Raw genomic sequence first — 22,899 nt, forward strand, 5'->3', positions numbered from 1 at the left:
AAGGAAGGATTAACTTAAAGAAAAAAACAAGTTGTATCTTATTTTCAACTTAAATTCAAGGGCATATACATAGTAGGCAACATTAGATATACCAGCAGTAAATTAGTATAAAAAAGCACAGCAGAGCACGTCTCCAACTCAATTCAAAAGCACTACATCATGGGAAGGTCAATAAAATTCAACACCTCAGCTTTTAGCTAAAAATTGAAAAGTCTCTTGATTCTTTGGATAAATACTAGTCTCATTCTTCTCATTTCTTACTGAGGTGACAGTAGTCACCCCAGTGATAGCCTCAAGAAATCCAATGGGTAGCTGGTCCTATGAACTCAAGGGCTCAATAAACTGAGCTCATTGGTAGCCTTATCTATGCAGCTTCAATTACTCAAGAGAGGAAGTAAACTGACTGTAGCTGGAAGATGGCCCCACACTGTGTCACCAAGACTGTGAGAAGGGCATGGAGGGTAAGGGGAGGAAGCCATTAGGATGTTTACAAATCAACAGAAAAGAAACTGAGTATGATAGAAGTATGAGAAAACCAACTGCATACCTCAACTCTCAAGACTGTGCATTTGCCAGTATTGTAAAAAAGAGAACTATGGCAAAAAAAGATACAAGGACTCACCACTATCAACCATGCCTTTTTCTAGAAGCTACCAACAGTGCTTTCTTCAAAGAACATCTTAAGTTTCAAGTAGTTTTGCACTAAGATAACCATTGAGCCAGTACCATCCAACAGACATAAAATATGAACTGTATTTAGTAAGTATATACTCTATGAAATATAATTTTAGCATATGACAATCAAATAACGACGTAATACTTTCTGCATAAAAATCCAGTGTTACATCTGTAGCACTCCTCAATTCAGTTGAGATACTCTTCAATGGCTCAGCAACCACATTTGTCTTGCAGCTGCCACAGTAGGCACTCAAGATTTGCTGAATGCCAGTGGCTCACACACACTTACAACCCTAGTTATCCAGGAGACTGAGATTTGGATAATCATGGTCTAAAGCCAGACCAGGCAGAAAAGTCCAAGAGACTCCATCTCCAAAATAACCAGTAAGAAGTTGGGCTGGAGTTAAGGCACAATGGTAGAGGGCCAGCTAAACAACTAAGCCAAGCCCTGAGTTAAAACCCCACACATCAATACTAGCTTTCCTTCCCCTAAAAGACTCATACTTACAACAGTGACCTGCCAGTGACCCAACTAGATACACACATAAAAACAGCACTGCTCTAATTTCCTTAATTTAAATTTCCTTAATCTAAAATATCAAATGCTGCTTTGTTTAAATATCTTAATATTTCAGTTTTGAAGTACTTCTTTTAAAACTTTCCTCTTGCTAGTGGCTCGTGCCTGTAATCAATCCTAGCTACTCAGGATGCTGAGACCTGAGGATCATGGTCAAAGCCAGCTTGGGTAGAAAAGTCCCTGTGAGAGACTCTTACCTCAAAAACTGGAAGTGGAGCTGTGGCTCAAAATGGCAGAGCACTAGCATTGAACAAAAGAGCTCAGGGCTAGCACCCAGATCTGGAGTTCAAGCCCCATGATTGACCAAAAAAAAAAAAGAGTCTAAAGGTGTAACTCCTTTGAACAACAATGGACTGCTTAACAAAATGTATAGTAGGAAGCAGAAACATGTTTTACAAGGTAGTCAGCAGGGATGTGGAGGGGGCACCAGAAGAGGAGGAAGGGTAATTAAGCAAATGCAGTCATTATATAGTCAATGTACTTTATGTAAAAACTGAACTACAAAACTTGAGGGATTTGAGGGAGAAAGTAGGGGAGGAATGCTGAAATGGATGACACTCATCAAGATGCATTGTACTCACAACCTGACTTATGGAAATGTGACCTCTTGGTACAACTATCTACTAAAAAGGCTTATCTACTAATAAGGCTTAAAAATTCTTCTATTCTCTTAGTCAGGGAACATATCACTGAATGCTCCATGGTACAGCCCCACCCCTCAGAACTCAAGCTCCATTCCCTCTCCAGGCAGGCAGCTGTGGAGTTCAGATGCTTAGAGATCCTGTGTTTCCATGGCTATAAAAATGAGTGGCTGTACTCTTGGGCCTGCATTTGACGTCTAGAATATAATGCTAACAAAGACAACACCATGAGAAAATCTAATTGGGCAAAGGTTGCGTACAGTGTTTCTAACATAACTTCTATTCTATGCCTTCTATTTCTTCTTGTACTTGAATGGCACTGTCCTGCAGACTGACATTAGGCTTCCTTCCACCACTTCAGGAAGAGGTGAATTTATGAGTAATGGGTGAAACCCTTATTTTTACTACAGCTCCCATGAGATGGTGATAACACACTGACTTGGAGGATCATACTCAAGAACTACACGGCAAAGTGTGCTTTCTCTTGACTCGCCAGTCTTACCTTTGTGATTAAAGATGCCCTCCATCTCCATGCTACTTCTAGAGTGGGCAATGCATAGAGAGCCACAAGGCACCAGGCCTTCCGCTGCGGGGGATCGATCAGTGGTGCGCACCAGGCACCAGTCAGGCTTATCGTGGGGCCGCTCCAAAACCTCCACAGTCTGGCCACGCCGGATGGTCAGCTCGTTGCTGTTACAGGCTGTAAAGTCGTGGATCACCACTGTCAGCTCACAGCCACCAGAGAGCTGGGTAGAAACAGAAGAGGGACAGGTTAGACAGAAGTTGTTACTGGGCCTGAACAGGCACTGCTATGAACTCTGTTAGAAATTACATCTTCCATTCTGCAGTGGGGTCCAAGGCATCTCCAACGACTAGAGGAAGGCTCTGTTATCCCTTTGTTTCCTTCGGAATCAGGCAAATGGTAACATAAATTCTCATGTTTAGCCTATGGTTATAATTTTCAGAGGGCTCACTGTTAAGAATCAGATGTAATTTTTCATGTTTCCAAATCTTTTTGTATCTAGAACATTCTATTTCCTTCCTTAAAAAGGATGTGCACTCATTTTTCAATTTACAGCTAACTCATGAAAACTGCTGAAAGGCTAGAGAATTACTGTGAGATATGATGATAAAATGGGACAACGTTCTACTTCAAATCTCTGCTCTGGAATGGTAATGGAGCACTCCCAACTTGGGAGGGCCACAGAGACTGAGCATCATGTGAAATAAGAAGGAATCAGACCCAAGAACAAGAAACAAAAGGCCACAAGGCTGGTGACCCTGAAACCTCTTCCTTAGGATCCTTGGGGGGGGCTCTCTCCCCATTCCTGCATTGTATTCCATTTTTATCACAGTTCACAATAACCCCCAGTAGCCTTTAAGTACTTACTAGTTTGCTATAAGTTAAAAAAAATAACTATATAGCACTTTCTGAGGAGGGAGAGAGACTGCCTCAGGTAAAAAAGAGGTTTGGAACTCATAAAATGTCACACCTCTCTTTGGTGAGTCACATCAGGCACTTCAGACTTTGGACCCATCTTCTGGCCATCACAAGTTTGCTTGTGCTAATCGTTCAACCTGAAATGCCTTTCTTTCTCTCCTTTCCTCTTACCATTTGGTATCTGTCAACTCCGAAAAGATAGAGTATGGTTTCCTTACTGTTGGCCATGCAGGGTTTGTATGCTAGTGTGTCTCCTCTTGGGCTGTAAGCTCCTTGGGGACAGGATTGACTGGCATCTATGTAAGAATTAAGTGACTGTCTCCTTGTCCTCACGTCCTGTCTCTGTTTCTCCATGTACCCATGTGGGTTCTCCAGCCACATCTCAGCTACTGATTCCTGCTGGGCAATTTGGCACATATTGCTCTCCCTCCCACATGTGAGGCTGGGACATGACTCATTATGTCCCCACTCCCATCTGTTCTTCCTCTAATGGTGTCTCTTGGGTGATGGTATCACTAGCAAACTACCAAAGCTAAACAAATCTTACTCTTTCCTCTTTCCTCCTCCAAATGAGTTAAATGGACTCCAGAGTGGCTTTCTGATTATTTCTTTTCCCTGCGCACTAACACTGTATTTCTATCGTGACTTCCTGAGTGGCCTACCTGACAGATACATGGTCCCTTCCCAGGCCACCTCAATACCACAACCAGAGTGACCTCTGCAAAATTTGGACCCTCCTGTTCAAACTCTTAGGGCCAAATGCTTTGAAATTGGACTCCGAGTTCCCACAATGGGTTGATCCCACCCACCCTGCCAGGTTCATGTGCTCATTGCTAAAAGTGTCCATGTGTTAGTTGGGTTCTGAATGTACTTGGTCTACTACTGTACACAGAGTCCCCATCGAGTCTAAGTCCTCTGGGGAGTTTGTTCCCAGGGTTTTGGCCAGTGACAACTTGTATTTAGTTAAAAAGTGAGGTCTGTGTACGTGCATGTGTAGTTTCTTTCCTCATTACCAGAAGGTAGGTCCGTTTATGCTTACTCATAAGGGAGGAGATGAGACTAGTCTTGGTCACCACTGACCGAGCTTTAAGTGTCAAGAATGGCAAACATACAGCTTTGTACAAAGCAGGTGGTGAACAGTGGAGCTCCTACGAAAGCCTGCTCTGCATTTTGTATGTTCTTTGCCTCTCACAAGTATTCAAATGCTTACTCAAGTTTGCTAACAGTGAGGGCAATGACACTGAAAAACAGTATAAACATGGTTTTTCCCTCTATAACTTCAGGATCACTATGCCTGAATTCCAGCTGACAAGGCCCAGGGGTCCGTGTTACCTGAGGGGTGACAGCCACTGAAGCTTCTAGCAAACTGGGGACTGAGAGCTGTGGGAAGTGAAAGTGTCTTTCAGGAAAAAAGAGGAGTGGCCATGCCTCATGCTGGAAATCCTGTCCAGAGAGTCATACAAATGCACGCTCAGAGCACTAGGGCTCTGTGCATCCTCCAGTGGCTCATACTCCTGAGTTGCATCCTGGGTTACTTGCCCAGTGGTGAGGACTGCATACTACCTACCACCTTGTCCTGATCTGCACTGCCGATGATCCTCCTATTCTAAAAGTCTGTTTCTTAACAGAAAACTTGGTGATTCAGAAAAAGAATCACAAAGAACAAAATAAAACCCTTCCAGGATCAAATGTTAATGACCGTAAAAAGGAATGACCTTTGTTAGGCCACAAAGAAAACATCCACAAATGTTTAATCCCCTTCTAAATTTTCAATTTTTTTAAATTGTGAAAATTCTGTACAGAGGGGTTACAATTACATGGGCAAGATAACGAGTACATTTCTTATTAAATTTTCAAATTTTTATGTGAGAAAATCATGCTAAACTCTATACTTGCCTCTTAACAATCAAAGGTGCCAAGCGGAGGCCCAACCTGGAAGAGTTCTCTATAGAACCTACCCCAGATTATGGAGGTAGCTACCTCTGTTAACAGAGAGAGGAGAAACACTTTCTGTTCCAGGAAAAACATAGCAGTCAATAAACCCCAAACTACAGTGGCCTGCCATTCCCAGAGCCCATTGGTACCTAATCCTCACTCACATCTGGCTCCCTGATATGCATGCACGGATCCTGGATGGGGGATGGAAATGGGAGAGGCTTGCCTGCTTTGTTCTACCTCTGTGCCTGTTTTCCTTTTCAGATTCTTAGCAACTTTAGACAGCTTAAGCTGAGGAGGAGTTCGTGAATGAAAGAAGGGAAGAAAGGAAGAAGAGGTGCTCAGGAGGGAAAATTAAGCTAGACTTTACTTCTGGAACAGATTTAGTGTTTTTTTTTTTTAAATAAGTTCCTAACAGAGTAACCAAAAGTGATTGGAAACATATGTGTACTTGACCAAGCGTAAGAAATGAAAACCACGCCTGTTCTGACAAAGATTCATATACTGAGTTTAAAAAAAAAAAATCTTAAAGGCTTTCCAGAATTTGTTGACAAAACTCAGTCCCAGAAAATATTTCAAACAGTGCTGAAATTACCAGTATAATATATATTTGCATTTCTCAATTAGCCAGCTGTCTTTGTCTATAAGGAGAAATGATAGCCATTATCATTAAAGGAAGAATTAAATGTATGTTTTTCTCAGAGAAAAGCTGTCCTTTGTGTTTCTGTCTTCACCTAAAAATATAAATATTTTAAGCTTCTTGCTAGGAAACATCTCTTTAAGAAGTTTGTTAATTAAAAAAAAATCTTTGATATAAAGAACATTTGTAATAACTATTTCAAGGCAGCAATGTAGTGTGTGTGTGTCAGTCCTGGGGCTTGACCTCAGGGCCTGGCCACTGTTCCTGAGCTTTTTTTTTTTTTTCCTTAAGGCTAGCGCTCTATCACTTGAGCCACAGCTCCAATTCTGGGTCTTTTGGTTGTTAATTGGAGAAAGTCACACTGACTTTCTTGTTCTGGCTGGCTTTGAACCGCAATCCTGAGATCTCAGCCTCCTGAGCAGCTAGGATTACAGGTGTGAGGCCACCGGTGCCCTGCATGACTACCGCTTTTTAAGAAGAATTAAATTCCTAACTGTAGAAGTTCAGATGACATGTTGTGTATCAGTAGGTTGGTTATGTAGTCATTTCTACCTTATTTTGCTCATAAGAGTGCTTATGCCATTTTAGCTAGTTTAAAATCTCATTTTCCTTTTCCAGCTATATTTCATTAAAGACTTCACAGTATCCTTTTTACTTTTATATATTTTATAGACTTCTATGATATGCATGTAGCTTAGGAATGTTACCCATTCCACCATTGACATTAAACTTACAAAACTCACGTAAGAGATTATAAAATCTTCCAGCTTTTCATTTTAAAGATATTAATGTGGTAAGTAATATATATGGCAATAAATTAGCTTTAATTAGGTCATGGGCTACAGATACCATCCATTATGTGCTTCTTCCTAAGATAAGACCACTGCCCTCCTCCAGCTGGGCTGGCAGGGAGCATCAATGACCCAGACCATGGATAATTAGCAATAGTCTGAATTCTCTCCAGGATGACTGAACATAAATGGCTGTCTTTCACCCAAAGGAATGAATATTCAACAACCAAAACAGAATTTTACTTTCTGTATTTTCCAAAGAAACCTAGTCATATGGTTGCCTTGCCTCAACTTTTAACAATGTTAACATTTAAAACAGACCCGTCGGATTTCTCACAGGTGGACTTGGCCTTCCCTTGATCCACAACACAGACACCCTCATGTACTATAATGAGGCAGTTTTCTGTTATAAGAACGTATATCCCTGATGGACAATAGCAAACACCTGAGTTGACTTATCAAACTCCAAGATGAATTCTGAGCAAGTTCTGCTGCAGGAGAGAGTTTGCTTATAATGGTGTAGTGGGCTGACTTGAAAAAGATTCTATTATAAGAACATAAAGACTAATGGGTTGAAGATTTTACAGGTGGATATCTGGCCAATTCTGTAAGAACAATTCAAAAGGAATGTAGTCTAATAGAAGCCATTATTCCCCTAAAGAACAAAATATATCAACTCTTGTATAGCAGTCATACCCCATACCTTTCAGTCAGTTACATTTAGAAGCCCACAAAAGGGTCCTGTGGTTTTGTGAAGGTTTCACACAGAGAAAACCAAAAATGATTACTTGGTTAAAGGGGATTACAGAGTACAGCTGCATCATTGGCGATGGTCACACTCAAAAAGGCAACCACAGGCAGCCAGCACAGTTCCCTGAATAAATGTTATTATACCCTGGATTCTTACCACTGCTGGGCAGCCTCAGGGAAGAAGCGGGGCTGATCAGCAGCCATCATAACAATACAAATAACAGGCCTCTCATACTCATACCAATGCCAACGATGGTTATGTAAAACCAGGTTTAAGGAGAAATGTTCATGAGGACTACTGTGATAGGCTTTTTCACACAAGGTACACACAAAACTTAAAAATGGTTAAGATTATAAATTTTGTTATAGCTTTTTAACCAAAATGGGGGGAAAAAAGTAGTGACAACAACAAAAGACCAGAAAATATTTTTCAAAACCATCAGTTTAGAAGACTCAAAATTTGAGTCTTGAGACTCAAATTTTGTCTACAAAAGAATTAGTGATTGCAGTATTTGGGGATATTACTTCTGCTCTGACAACATACTGGTTTTCTGATGTGAAAAGAAATTTTGTAAAGCCTCCCTCGGTGAGTTATGCATGAACGATAACAAAATATTAGATGTAAAAAGGCAAACTTTATTTTTATTCTATTTATTTTTTGGTTGGTCGTGGGGCCTGAACTCTGGGGCTGGGCGCTGTCCCTCAGCTCTTCAGCTCAAGGCTAGCGCTCTACCACTTGAGCCACACCACCACTTCTGGCTTTTTCTGCTTATGTGGTGCTGAGGAATTGAACCCAGGGCCTCATGCATGCAAGGCAAGCACTCTACCACTAAGCCACCTTCCCAGCCCCAAGTCAAACTTTAAATGTTAGAGGTAAAATCAAGTAAGGACAGCTCATATACACAGGGCTTAAAAGAGTTTGAAGAAGGAGACCACATTCCCCTCACTTCTAACATACTAGAATGAGAGATGCTGTGCTGTGCTGTACTGTGCTGTGCTGTCTAGGAGCTGCAGGTGGTACTTAGTAATTAACAGCTCTGTTCGTGTGTGTGTGTGTGTGTGTGTGTGTGTGTGTGTGTGTGTGTGTGTGTGTGTGTGTGTGTGTGTGTGTGTGTGTGTGTGTGTGTGTGTGTGTGTGTGTGTGTGTGTGTGTGTGTGTGTGTGTCTGGGCGGGGGGGGGGGGGGGGGGGGACAGAAAGGAATGAGGGCTGAAAGAAAAATCTCAATTTTTGTGTAGTTCTAGGCTTTGGAAAGCAAGAAACTTTTAAAGATAATTTCACCCAAAGAAACCTATTTTCTGGATTTCTTTTCCAGTTTTAAGGAGGGAAGTGATTCTAAAGAACTAACATTAACCAAGTAACATTACCCTGTCACCTGGGCTCCTGCCTTAAGACCAAACCAAGGTTCAGCACTGCCTTCAGTAGTAACCCTGACCATGGCATGTAAAACTTACACTGAGAAGCACTTTTCAGTGACCCATCATTTTTATAAACATTTTTAATTTACTGTATCTCTTAATCAAACTTTATTTTGTTAAAAAAAAAATCTGTCTTGTCTTAGATATGTCTTTGTACTTCACTGTGGGAATTTTTTGATTGGGTAAAGTTATCAAAGACTACATTTATTTTGTGGTTTTATGAGAGTAGTTAAGAAGTTAGCCAAGAAAATACTATGAAAAGTTACAGTTGCTTAGAACAACAGGGAAAAAAAAAGATTGGCAAAAGGAAGAAACAAACATCACAAAAAGCTCACGGTGGTGGTCAAAACTGTGAGCTAGGGGACCTACCCTGTGAATACTCTCTGTATGGGCCTATGGAGACAATTAGCTACGAAATGCTATAATCAAGTCTCCATCTTCTGTAGTAACTGTGCCAGTTCAATACATAGTATATTGCTGGTGAGTCACCAAAGTAAATGATGCCAGGCACTAAAACTGAACAATTCATTCTTGGGACAGATGCCAGATCCTAACAATTAGCTTCTAAATCCACTATGTCTCTTGAATGTCCAGTTAGAGGAAAGTTAGATCACAGTAAATAATAACCAAGACCAACTGTTCAACAGGGAGTAAGTAGGCAACCATTCTTACCACAAAGACACACACAGACAGCTAATACAGGGCTTTCTTCCACTGCTCTAGATGCAGTCTCACAGACTGATGAGAGGAGTAGCATCATTATTCCCATGAGTAGATAGGGAAACTGAAGCCCAGAGCAGTTAGGTAGTTTGTACAAGATCACCAGCTGCTGTGGTACAGAGGCCACACAGAAACTAGAGGTCTGTTGATGAATGCATCCTTGTTCTCAACCTTCAGCTCTCTGACATACTACATAACTCTCCATTACTTCTATGTATACTTTGAGCACAGAAATATCAACTGAGATCTTAGTACTCTGAGGAGATGAAAACCATGCTCTGTTCTGTGAAGACTTCTGAATTAAATGACTCACTTCTGTGCTTATATCAGCAAACCTACATGAGGTCCTGGAAAATGCAAAACTGAAGAGGTTAGGAAGTCAAGTACCTTCCCTCTGAGTAAAAGCAGGAGGAGCACTGAGCTCAAACTGCAGAGCGCAGGCACAAAGAATGCAGTACTTCTCAGGCGAAGGCCAGCATTTAAAAACTGATATATATTTTTACAGATTAACTTGACTATAATTCACAGATGTCCAACCAAGTTTTTGTAGTATATAGGACATCATTTGACAGAAAAAGCTGGCTTTTCAAATGACACCTAAGTTCATGTCTTTGGCATGAATGAAGAATAATATGAAGCTGGGCATTAGTGGCTCACTGTAATCCTAGCTGAGATCTCAGGAGGGTGAGATCTGAGGACTGCTGTTTGAAGCCAGCCCAGACAGATAAATCCTGAAGACCCATATCTCTAATTAACCAGCAAAAAGCTAAAACTGAATTGTGGCTCAGGTGGTAGAGCCCAACCATGTATAGGAAGAGAGCTGAGCAGGAGTGGAAAGAGTGATGAGTGAGAACTACTGAGCTCAAACTCATTATTGGTAAAAAAAGAAAAAAAAGAATAAAAAAAAGAAATAACTACAACTGTGGATTCGTTATATTCATGCTATGAGCTTAGGTGGAGTTGACGCAGATTATCAGTCTCAATTGAATTCTTCCCTCCATAGAAAGAACTGTGTCACCATAGGTCCCAGGACTGCTTTCAAGTGGCCCTGTTCCTTGGGTGTGGGCTACCTTTTTGGCAGGACACTTCATTTTACTTAGGTGTCATTGTCTCTCCTCCCCGTCTCCTTCCCTACCTTTCCTCTGATCTATCCTCTCCCATCTCTCTTAGCTCTTCTCCTCCCCATTATTTAAGCAGAACTGGGATTTGAACTCAAGCCTTACATTGGTAGGCAGGCACCATAATGCTTGAGCTATGGCCCCAGCCTCACACTGCTTTTCTCCTATCATAAATTTTAGTTAAATGATCACAGACTAATAAGGCAAAGAATTAAAAAAAATTAAAATGAAACCACTTCTTTAACACATGGAACAAATTTAGTTCCATATTCAGCTCTAGTATGAAACAATAAGTTCTGGAAGATGACAGTTGATCTCAACCACATTCCAGTTCTAGCCTTGGCTTCATCTGCCTCATCTTTTCAGTGCCCTGGGGCGGGCTCAGCCCTTTCCTCCTTACCTTAGGGAGATGTACTCAGGACAGATGAGATAAGAATCTGGAAACCATTTGATTGTTTTGGAACTCAAATTATATTTTCATAAGATCATTTTGTCAGCCCAAGTGCTATGAATATCAGCAAGAATTGAGTTAAACTCATTTTGGGAACAAAAAGACGGAATATTTAAAACTGATGTCCTCAAAGTAAGAAATCTGCTCACAGAATCTGCAGTTTATATCCTGAGCAGCACAGCAGAACTCTGCTGACATGGCTCCCTGGAAAGGGGTGGGGGCAGGGGCTGAATGCTCTTATCCTAAACCTTTTGTGCTTCATCTGAAGATTATTAACAGCCCTGGCAGATAACTAACTTTTCTCTCAGAATTCTCCAAGAGACAGAGAAAAAAAAAACAAAAGCCCATCACCCCACCCAATTTCTGAAATGAAACCAAATTCCATGATAAGGACTAACTCACAACAGACATGACATAAATTAAGTTGAACATGCAAAATGTCATTAACTTCGCTTGCCAGACCATCTGCCCACACCATCAGAGGTTGCTTAAACCTTAAATATGCTGGGTAGAGAGAACCTTGAGACTCAGAAAAAGTTGCTGTTCCTGGGGAAAAGGGTGGGTGGTGGATAAGCTTTGTTCATAGAAACAAAGCACTTCACATACTGACTTGCAGGAGGCAAGTCTTAATTTTCACAATACATTCTCAAGTCATCTACTGACCCTGAAATGTTCTATCAGAGAACCACAAATAGGGCAAGTACTAAAAGAAAGCCTTTAAAAAGTAGCAAACACAAACATAAACTCAGTGGGGAACAAACACATTTCTTTGTTAGGGTCTAATCTCTCTTGAGTACAAGATCATTCATTAATCTTAAACGCAGAACTGAAAACAGCAAGTGAATTCTTTTTTTTTAATTTTTATTTTTTGTCTGTTGGATGTGGGGCTTGAACTTTGGGCCTGGGCACTGTCCCTTAGCTATTCAGCTCAAGGCTAGCACTCTACCACTTGAGCCACACCACTTCCAGTTTTCTGGTGGCTTAGTGAAGAGTCTCATGGACATTTCGGCCTGGGCTGGCTTTGAACTGTGATCCTCAGATCTCAGCCTCTTGAGTAGCTAGGATTACATGTGTGAGCCACCAGCACCTGGCTAGTGAATTCTTATACTTAGGCAGAGGTGTTATCTTTTTTTTTTGCACTTCAGAGCCTGTTAAGAAGACCTCTGGTCTCAGTGACAAGTATTAAAGGAAATACATGTCACCACATCACTACTTCAAGATTGCTAGGTTGAGTATGGCTGAGTGAGAAAATGCATTGGATGAGGAAACTGGTCAGCTATCTTCACAGATAAAATATTCAAAGGACAGGATTTTTAAATTCTAATATCCCAGTAGATCCTAGGATAAAATGATCCATTTCTGCAAACCTATACTTTTGGTAGTGATTTGTCTTTTATACTGACTATAAACAGAAATTGCTTTTTCAAGTTCATGTAAGCCCTATCATGTTATAATAGACTTGAGATACTCCTAGTTTTATTATTCCAAACTCCAGAATAGAAACTTTTCCTTATGATTTCTAATCTGCACATGTCTCTCACACTTTGAGGGTTGGGGATGAATTCTTCACTTGATAGTAGGCACTGCATATAAATATATGCAGTGTATAACAAGCTGCAGACTCAAGAGCCCCTTATAGAATAGAGGGGCATTCCCAGACTCCCACAGCAACCCTCTTATCTGTATGGTACTCCCTAAAAAAAAAATGACCTTGCTTTCTAGGTCAACCTCCCAAGATCTAACTTTTTACATTATGACTTATGAATAAAATGATTATGAACTTATAAACTTATTTCAGGGAAAACCCAGGTAGATCCATGGAAACATCGTTTTTGTTTTTTTTTTTTTTGCCTTCAGTGCTGGTCTCCTGTGGATTGAACTCAGGGCCTACGCACTGTCCCTGAGTTTTTCTGCTCAAGGTTAGTGCTCTACCACTTCTAGCACTTGGGTGACAGCTCCACTTCTGGCTTTTTGGTAGTGTACTGGAAATAAGAGTCTCATAAGGACTTTCCTGCCTATATTGAACGTTGGTCCTCAAATCTCAGGCTCCCAAGTAGCTAGCTAGGATTACAGACAAGAGACATCAGTGCCCAGTGAAAACACACCTTCTAAGAATGTAAACTTGGACTATGAAGGTGATTCTCAAAGAGCAACCAAGAAATTACCTGCATGTCAGCAGCCATCACTTTATCCTTAGCAACTGTAATGTCTGTCTCATGATGCACTGACTAGGCAACTCAACCCCTCAGTTATTAAAGAAACAAAAAACGACTCTCCAAAATAATTGGTATTACTACAATAAAATGTTTCCAAGTTTCAACTGTATTTTTGAAAAGTACGTGGCTATGGATGGGCCTTAGGGAGAAATGCTCTTAGGCACCAAATGCGTGAAAATGTCATTTATCTTACTTGTTATTACTGCTAGGAAGAAATAAATTAATACCTTCTTTTTTTTTTTTGGGTCCGGTCGTGGGGCCCGAACTCTGGGCTTGGGCGCTGTCCCTCAGCTCTTCAGCTCAAGGCGAGCGCTCTACCACTTGAGCCACAGCGGCACTTCCGGCTTTTTTCTTTTTGCTTATGTGGTGCTTAGGAATCGAACCCAGGGCCTCATGCATGCAAAGCAAGCGCTCTACCACTAAGCCACCTTCCCAGCCCTAAATTAATACCTTCTGAGTGCTAATACATAGACTGTGAACAAAACAAGACATTAAAAAAATTCTCTATTCTTGTTATGTGACATAATTTTAAGGACTTTGTACAATCAAAAAGTAGAATGAAAAAAAAGCCCCAATTATTCACACTAAGTATTTTGAAAATGAAATGCTGTAGCAAAGCAGACTTTTAAATCTACTTACTTCATGTCCTTTTCATTCTGCAAAACTGAGTAAGAAATGATCTACTACAGGGCCATCCAAAATAATAATCCCCCAGTACTCCCAGTTACTTCTCAAGATAGGAAAGCTTGTTTGCTATGACTCAGGTCTCAGGTAACAAAGAATATTTTGCATCATACACTGAGAAATTGATGAATTCTAAACTAACTACAACTTAAATAAATCCCCCTCTGCTAATAATTAATTGAATACAGACTTAGAATTCTGGTAAAAAGAGTAGACCCCTCATCTTAGGAACAGAACACTTGATCAAAATATATGTCCTTAATTCTGGGTCTTATGTTTCTCTTATAAATCCAGGATTTTAAGTTGTGGTATCAATTTATTTTACATGATTTTGAAAAAAAAAACTATCAAGCAAAACCACTTTTGAAGAAGCCATATGAATATAAATGTTTTTCTTTCAGGGGTTATCACTGCTGCAGGCCAATTCTAGCACATTTTTCTGTGCACCCCAAGTTCTGAGGGGGCAATTAGGCCCATCCTGGAGATGTCAGCACTCCTACTACAGCTTCAGAAGCTCCACTCTTACAGTGTTAGACTATATCTTAAACAATAGGTTCTTCAGCATGAGAAGAAAATATAAAAGCTTAAATTTAAAGACTAATGTTTTTGAATATCCTAACAAAAACCTGTGACTGGCTGGGAAGGGTTGAGTGGTATCTGGTGAATCCTCAGGGCTAAAGTAGTCTCACTCCAACCTTCACTATGGGGGCCTACAGACTATTTGAAAATGGTGTTGAACACCTGCCATGTTTAGAGAGAAATCTACCCTAGCTGCCCCACAGGTAGTGTAGGTGGTAGCTCACTTTATCACTGTCCAGTGTGTTCTGAGATGTCCGGGAGGCAATGGAGATTGTATCAGGCTGGCTGCTGCCGTCTCCTTGGCTGTCCAGGTCCTCTCCATCCCTGGTGACACAAAGAAACTTTCAGTATGGAAGTTGCCACTGTTGGACTGGTAAAGATCACTTTTTCAGTCACTGAAGAAATAACAGATTTGCTGAATATATTAATTACAAATATTTCCAACATTCTCATTTTTTTATTTTTTAAAAAAATTTTATTGTGAAAATACCACTAACATTCTCTTATTGATAATCCAACACTTTGTATTGAGCACAGGTTTTTTTCTAGGTGTGCTAAGTGTTTAACATATAACATTCCACTGAAGTCTCACCATAATAAAAAAAAATAGAATCATTTTCATTTTAAAAATGAGAAAACAAAAACGTCTATAGACGTTTTGTAACTTGACCAAGACCATGTGTATGATTTACACATGTGCACAGAATAGCAGGGACAAGGAAAACAATGAGGAAATTGTACAAAGCTTTTCATTTGCCAGTGCAACTTCCTGTCTTAAAAGAAGCCTTGTCATCACTAAGAGTAACCAATCAAATACTTAGTATTTTAAAACATATATCTCAAAGTTCTTGAGAGTCATAGTAAGCTAACTGCTTTGTTTTCTCTCCATCAAACAAGGATACTTACAAGAATGCCCCAAATGCATGGGTACTTACCTCCTTCCCTTCTGTCTTGTGGCTGGTGCTGTTTTGGGGATGTGAATGGGCTCCTTCAGGGCTCCTTTCAGATGGACTGTCCTTTCCTGTATGACCTCGCGGATGTGCTTTATCCAGTCCTGCTTGTTCTCAATACTAGAAGCCTGAACAAGATGTTAAGAATGCAGTAAATCAACCAACCACATGTGGAAACTAGCTATGCATGTCTCTTGCATTCCTTGAGTTTCTCATTTCCAAAAGAACTCAGCAGAAAAGCAAGCATTCTTTGTTTCATTGCCAACATTACTAATTTTAAGTAGTTTAAATTAAGATTAATTTTTTTTTTTTTGTCGGTCATGGGGCCTGAACTCTAGGCCTGGGCACTGTCCCTCAGCTCTTTAGCTCAAGGCTAGTGCTCTACCACTTGAGCCACAGCGCCACTTCCAATACTAATTTTATTTTACCTTTTTTTTTTTTGGTCCTAGACGTGGGGCTTGAACTCATGGCCTGGGCCTGAGAGCTGTCTCTGGGCTTTTTTTGCTCATGCTAATGTTCTACCACTTGAGCCACAGCTCCATTTCTGACTTATTGGTGGTTAATTGGAGTAAAGAGTCTCATGCACTTTCCTGCCTGAACTGGCTGTGAACCACAATGCTCATATTTCAGCGCCCTGAGTAGCTAGGACTATATGTGAATTACTGTACCTGGCTTATTTTAAGACCTGCTAACCAGCCTTAAGAGAAATGTAAAAACAGCTATTCCCAAACAAAAGGTTGCTAAGACTACTTAAGCAGATGGTGTTGCTCACTATCAGTATACTTTGAGCAGGAAAAGTGAGCAAACCCCACAACACTGCTTCCTCACCCACTGAACTCTGGGATGGTAGCTGCAGGCCCTCCACACTGCCAGGCAGGGTATTTCACAACCACAGGAACTCTGAAGAGGGGATCTGTTATCCTCCTTTAATCGAAGAACTTAGGGGTGGGTACACTGAGAAATGTGTTCAAGACCACAAAACTGCCAGTCACTTGAGGTGGATCTTACCTCCTAACAACAAGGAAAGGTTCTCTGGGAAGGCACACATAAGTCCTTAGGGAATATTCTGGGAACAAAGGCAGGTGGCAACATAGGCTCTACTTGTTTTTCATTTCTTCTTACATGCTCTAGGCATTAATGTCAGCTTTCTAACTTTCTTACAGAAAACCATCTTCCTTCTGTGATAAAAGCATCATTCCTTGTAGATGATGAATGTAATTGTTAGTGGGATCATAGATGAGATCATGAAGGGAGGGGAACGTACCCTTCTCACCAAAAAACTTGTTTTGAAAACGGAAAAACAAAACTCATGTTGGGAAAGAAAATGAAACAGATAATTTCCCCTTCAATATAAAACATGTACATCAGATAATATGTCTTCAAAGTTATTTAGAGTAGTAACTGGGAAGACTATTAGAGAGTTATTGGGATTTAAACACATCAAACTAATACTTGGTGATTAAACAACGAATAATATCTAGGAAGAGTTTGTAAACAATCAACCAGAGTATAGAAATGAAGAAAATTCTCATATGGATTCATCAATATATTTAGAGAATAATTAGATGTAGCTAATTTTTTCAGAGATAATAAAAGAAAGATAACTCAAACTAAAGTGTCAAGTAAAAAGTACCACAAGCCTGAGAGAAAGGAATATTTATTTCATACTCAATGTAAACTCAAAACTATTTTTTTTTTTTTTTTTTTGTCAGTCGTGGGCTTGAACTCTAGGCCTGGGCGCTGTCCCTCAGCTCTTCAGGTCATGGCTAGCGCTCTACCACTTGAGCCACAGCATCACTTCTGATTTTCTGTTGGTTAATTGGAGATAAGAGTCTCGCAGACTTTCCTGCCCAGGCTGGCTTTGAACTACGATCCTCAGATTTCAGCCTCCTGAGTAGCTAGGATGACAGGCATGAGCCACCAGCACCCAGCTTCAAACTGCTTTAAGTGAGGATTTAGAGATACAATTCTTCTTTCCAAAATATACAATGGTTAAAAAAACCCAAAAACCTCAAATTTTGTTTTGCAACTCCTAGGCCATCACCACCATTGTCATTACCATGATTGTAATCACCTCCATTATCATTATACCTCTATCTATACCAGCACCTCTGTACCACGACTACTATACCAGAGGCTACGCCATTTACTTATTCTGCTGTCACCATCTCTACCACCACTTCCTGAGCCCTTCTCGACATTTATATTATTCCCCCTTTACTGTCACTAGTGTTACCATCCATACTACCATTATTTACATCTCATTACCATCTATACATCTTATCTACCATCTCTACCACCATCACCAAAATCTATCACCACTTATATTTATGTCATCATTAACAAGTATCTCCTCCACTCTCACTTCCATTACTATCTCCACCACCAACACCTCAAATATTAATGTTCCTTTCATTTGTTCTCATCCCTTTTTAGAAGCTGGGAAAATGGTACTACAATTCCCCAGAAAATTTTCATCTGGGAAAGCCCACAGAAAGTTGTATTTTTCAACTGTATCATGAATGTTTTATTTACATCCTAATCACTCCATATCTGGCAGTGTTTCTTCGAAGAGTCTTTGACATTTGCCACTGCAGCTCTCCTGGATTCTTAAGATAAATTGGAAATTTTTAAGGACTTAAATATACTTTAATAATTCTATACCTTAGAAACAATCCATTATTTAAAATACACCCATCAGAGCCATTTCTATTAAACAAGGCTTTATGACAGTACTTAAGAGAATATATGGATTTCACAATCATACTGACTGAAAATCATTCATCTCATGTGAAAACAAGACCTTACAAACATAATGGTTTCATTGTCTCTAAAGTATAATCTCTAAAAGAGCAATGTACAGATGAATAACAAGAGTTTCTGCAAATATCTAATAGAAATTTAAAACAATGTAAGACACACAATGGCTTACATGCAAGTTCACACATTAACCCCCCCTTACACACTGAGGTTCTTCTCCAATACTCCCCCACAAATCCAATAACTCTCTATAAACCATTTGCTACATCTTCCCCATGAACATCCTAAAGCCACTAATGGTCTTTCCAGATGGCTAAAGAAGACAACTCCATGTTTATTTTTTCAAATAGAAAAGGCAGTAATTGATAAGACACCCTCAGAGTTATTTGGTATTCTTTGCAGAGTTTGGTACAAGTAAAACAGACTTTAAGTTAAATTTTCAAAGATATTTTACTCCCTCAAGACTATTTATCTAAAAGCACCTTTTGTGTTTTTGAAACTCAAGTAACAGTATCAAACCCTGTTCCTGATACTCATACCCCCTGTATCTTTGCTCACAAACTAGAAAGACATGAGCAGCAACCCCATGAAGACTCTTGAATTTGGACCAAACATCCTGCCAAAGGTCCTCACAAATGCACAGGAAGAGGTTTTATTATTTTCCCCCCTTTGGAAATTCAGGGTCAAGTGTGCATTGAGAATTGTTGGTCTGTCTCATGCCTCAGAAAACTTTCTGCAGATCTTTAATATCTTATTTTCAATAGCATACGTTAATACTTTATTAGAATAATTACACAGGTGTCTACAGTATACTTTATCAACTAATAATTTCTAAAATTACAATGACAGGAGAAATTTGAAAAGATCTTCCTTTATTTGCTCTCCAACAGCAAAAATTTACTTCATCATGAGAGTACTAAATTTACTTTTTTCCCACTTTTTTTTTCTTTTGTGGTAGTCATCCATCTCAACAGAACACAAAATAGGACAAACCATATGGAAACCTATATGCTTTAGCAAAAAGAAAAATAAAATTTCTCAGTCACAATAAGTTTTACACCGCATCTCTCTCAGCTTTAAATGAACATACCTTAAGGACGATTTTATTATCTGAAGTTGGTGTCCTTCCAACCCACAGTGCAAATTTGCAAGGATCTCCTTCAACATGTTCTGTAACCCCCAATTCTGAAGTCTGAGTAAAAAGACAATTACAGAATTAGGTGACAGTAAAATGCTCCCAGGATGTAGAACAGCAAAAGAGCTTGGGCTTTTTATGGTCATGACAGGCTATAACAACTAATTCCTTTGCATTAATTGGTAATATCAGACCTCTTTTTGGTAAAAATGAGGAAATTCTGTTCCTACCACAAACTAAGGTGGTTTCATCTTTCAAGTCCTGCCCACTTGTGGAGATCTCAATACATGTCTATAAGCAGAACATCCAGAAGGAAACCAGAAGATCTGAATATCCTAATGCGAAATCAAGAGGTGACAATTTTCAATCTTACAAACAAAGTAAGTCTTTCCTAGTTGTTAAAGCAGCCACCATGAATTACTGGCATTATCATGTATCCTCACAGAAGCAAATGCTTTAACAGTTTGGTTCTCTTTTACTTCTTTGTCAATGATATTAACTTTTAGTATTTCAGCAGTAATTTTAAGGGCTAAGAGATAAAACTGCTTTGATATATATGCAGAGTGTGGGCATGAAGTCTCCCACCCTCCCTGCTGCAACCAAATTTTTCCCTAATGCACTTTTCTCCAGCTAAGGAAATGATTCATGATCCTGAGCTATAAAGAGTGACCTCTGAGGGAGTATTCATTTTTAAAAGATAAATTAAGTGAAGAGTGTATGACCTTTTAAAACAGACTAGCGCAGTCTCTAAGGGCAGATTCAGCTAGCTAGGGAAATTACCAGGCAACAACTTTGCACTTTTTTCTTTCCAGTCAGAATATGAGCTAAAATGACATAAGGTAAGCTGTGGCCCAGAAGAATCTCAAACATGTCAGTCAAAGAAACTGGCATGAAAAACATTAGGCTGAATTTATAGATTCCAGATTTATTATTCAGATGATTTCTATACTTGGGGACATTTTTTTTCAGGAGGGGGGGGAGTTTGGTTAACATACAGATGTAATAAATATTTATAACAGAAGTTATTCAAATATCTACCTATGTTTATCATCAGTCTTAAGTGATTCCCGTTCTGTTCCCCTAACCCCACATTGCCTGGCATGGCTCTACCCAGCCTGGCCTCTGTGTGGTTTTGTAGAGGTGGTTGGGTGGGCCAGCCAGTGCATAGCTAGGGTAGCAGCAGGCATGCTTTCCACCAGAAGCACTTTGACGGGTTAGATAGGAATTTTACCCATTAATGGAGCACTCCAGGAGGGCAGTCTCTACATATAGGGAAGGCATGTGGTCTTTCAAACTTTATTTTTGCTAGCATAGCATCTCTAATAATGATATTTTGCTATTATGAGAACTGAAGATTTGTACATTTACTTTATATATTTATTTTTAATGAAAAAATCAAACATCATTAATCTATAGTTCAATATATTCTAATGCTTAGAGATAAAAAATTAATTACATGAAGTGAAAGCTTAGTCGCAGCACACAGGAGAGAAAAAATTATAAAATATTTTCATATCCTGCTTAGGTGCTATGGGGTTGTTTTTGGTTTCCTAAGTCAATGAAACTCCAGTATGCCCTCTAGTGGATGCTGGGTAGGGGTAAGGTACAGAGAATTTCACTGAAGACAAGAAGTTTAGAACAGTCTGGGAGATTAAACTGAAGAAAACAAACTAATTTTTCTCCACTTACAAAAGTTGTACTTGTGTTACTTGAAGACATAGAAGTTTGAATACCCTTTTTTTTAAAAAAAAAAAAACAGAGGGTTTCCAAAAATTAGAAAATGTAATTAATAACTTTAAAGAGCAAGAAGAATAAATCATTGTCAAGTATCCAGAACAATATTACATTTTTTATTAAATCACAAAAAATACAAAAAAAAGAAGTTTGAAGACCTATACTTACAAACAATTTACTTTTGTAAAGGTACTTGCTTCTCCCACTGGAATCTTTCACTTCTTTACTAAATACTAGGGACATTTCAAAGAGGAAGAGATGTCGCTCTCGACCCTTTCGAATTAAGGTTTTTGGGTCCCACACTTGGAAGGATTCCTGCAGGATGAGTTCTCCCTGAGACTCAATGTTTTCATCAAACCCTACAAACATGAAAAAAAAAAGGTAGGCAAGCCAATTAAAAGAAAGAAATCATTCAAGTATTATTATTATTGCAACACTTGTAAAATGTCCATTGATTAAGACTTCAGACCAGTTGGCCATCTGACTCTACTCTGCACCACTGATCTGTCTTACAAAGGATAATTCTTCCTAAAACACTAATCTGTATACATTTCTCATATTAAAAAATTCAGTGCTTCTTTGTAGCTTTTTTTCTTTAGCTTCTACCCCCTCACTCTTCAGTTAAAATTCACACCACTTGATACCTGGTGGAACTTTCTGCTCTTCATCCCTTACAGTATTCCTCCATGATACCATATCTTCCACTCAAAATGGCTCCCTCGTGCCTACATTCCAGCCTGGGTCTTTATTCTCTTTGCTTCTTCAGCATAAACACACTTTCCAGCCATCTGTTCAAGCCCCAGTCTGTTTTCTCCTGTTGGACACAACCATGTCCTTGTCCACCTATCCTGTGTAAGTTAGAACACTATATGTAAGTTAGCCTTGCCCTGGCCATGTATGAGTTTTGGTGGCTGCTTTTCTTATTGTTGAGATGACCACCAGGAACACAGGTTGCTTCCATTCTCTTGTCTATAGCAAAAAACCCCTCTTGGCCTCCCCTTTTTTTAGGGGAGTATTAGTACTAGGATTTGAATTCAAGGTGTTCAGGTGCTAAGCAGGCCACTTGAACAAACCCTTAGCCCCTTTTTGCTTCAGTTATTTTTCAGGTAGGGTTTACATCCTCCCTCACAGCTCAGATCACAGGCACATATTATCAAGCTTGGTGATAAAAGTGGGGGTTTCACTAACTTTTTGTCTGGGCTTCTTTGAACCCTTATCCTCTTGACTTATATACCTTCCAGGTAGCTGGGATTATAGGTATGAGTTATCCCATCTGGCTAGGACCACCAGAAGTAAGCACTGTTATTCCCTTACCCCTTTAAAGTTGCAAGAGCCAGGCGCATCCCCCCCCCCCGCCCCCCCCCAGGGCAAGTGAGGGAAGCAATGTGTACAACCAGTAGTCTCTGCCTACCAAGAGGTTTTCTACCTATCTTCTTTCCCAACTTGCTGGGAAAGCACAACAGAACACAACATCTAGGACAGAGAGAAATGAACTGGACCATAGTTCTTACCCTTGGTGGCATCATGAAAAGTTGCTATATGTTCAAAGAAAGAATAATCAATATTGCCTGGCATTGAAGGCCCTGACTAATATATAGCTCACTGTTACCCATGAAATGACATAGGGTAGCAATATTTGGGTTATTTCTTACAAATGATACTGTGCAATCTGATAAATATAA

The 22,899-nt window shown here is 39.7% G+C and overlaps 1 protein-coding gene across 2 annotated transcripts in view; it reads right to left on the reverse strand.

The window, feature by feature from the left end:
• Trio (trio Rho guanine nucleotide exchange factor) overlaps positions 1-22,899 on the reverse strand; it is a 319,531-nt gene that overhangs the window by 87,373 nt on the left and 209,259 nt on the right. For both annotated transcript variants that reach the window (XM_042695165.1, XM_042695166.1), the window contains exons 30-34: positions 21,386-21,576; positions 19,439-19,540; positions 15,574-15,716; positions 14,863-14,962; positions 2,399-2,642 (exon numbers count right to left, since the gene is read on the reverse strand). In XM_042695165.1, coding sequence (XP_042551099.1) covers positions 2,399-2,642; positions 14,863-14,962; positions 15,574-15,716; positions 19,439-19,540; positions 21,386-21,576 — 780 coding nt within the window. The remainder of the gene's footprint in view (positions 1-2,398; positions 2,643-14,862; positions 14,963-15,573; positions 15,717-19,438; positions 19,541-21,385; positions 21,577-22,899) is intronic.

The sequence above is a fragment of the Dipodomys spectabilis genome, unplaced genomic scaffold (assembly GCF_019054845.1).
Source record: "Dipodomys spectabilis isolate Male_0828 unplaced genomic scaffold, ASM1905484v1 ptg000179l, whole genome shotgun sequence".
Classification (NCBI taxonomy): Eukaryota; Metazoa; Chordata; class Mammalia; order Rodentia; family Heteromyidae; genus Dipodomys; species Dipodomys spectabilis.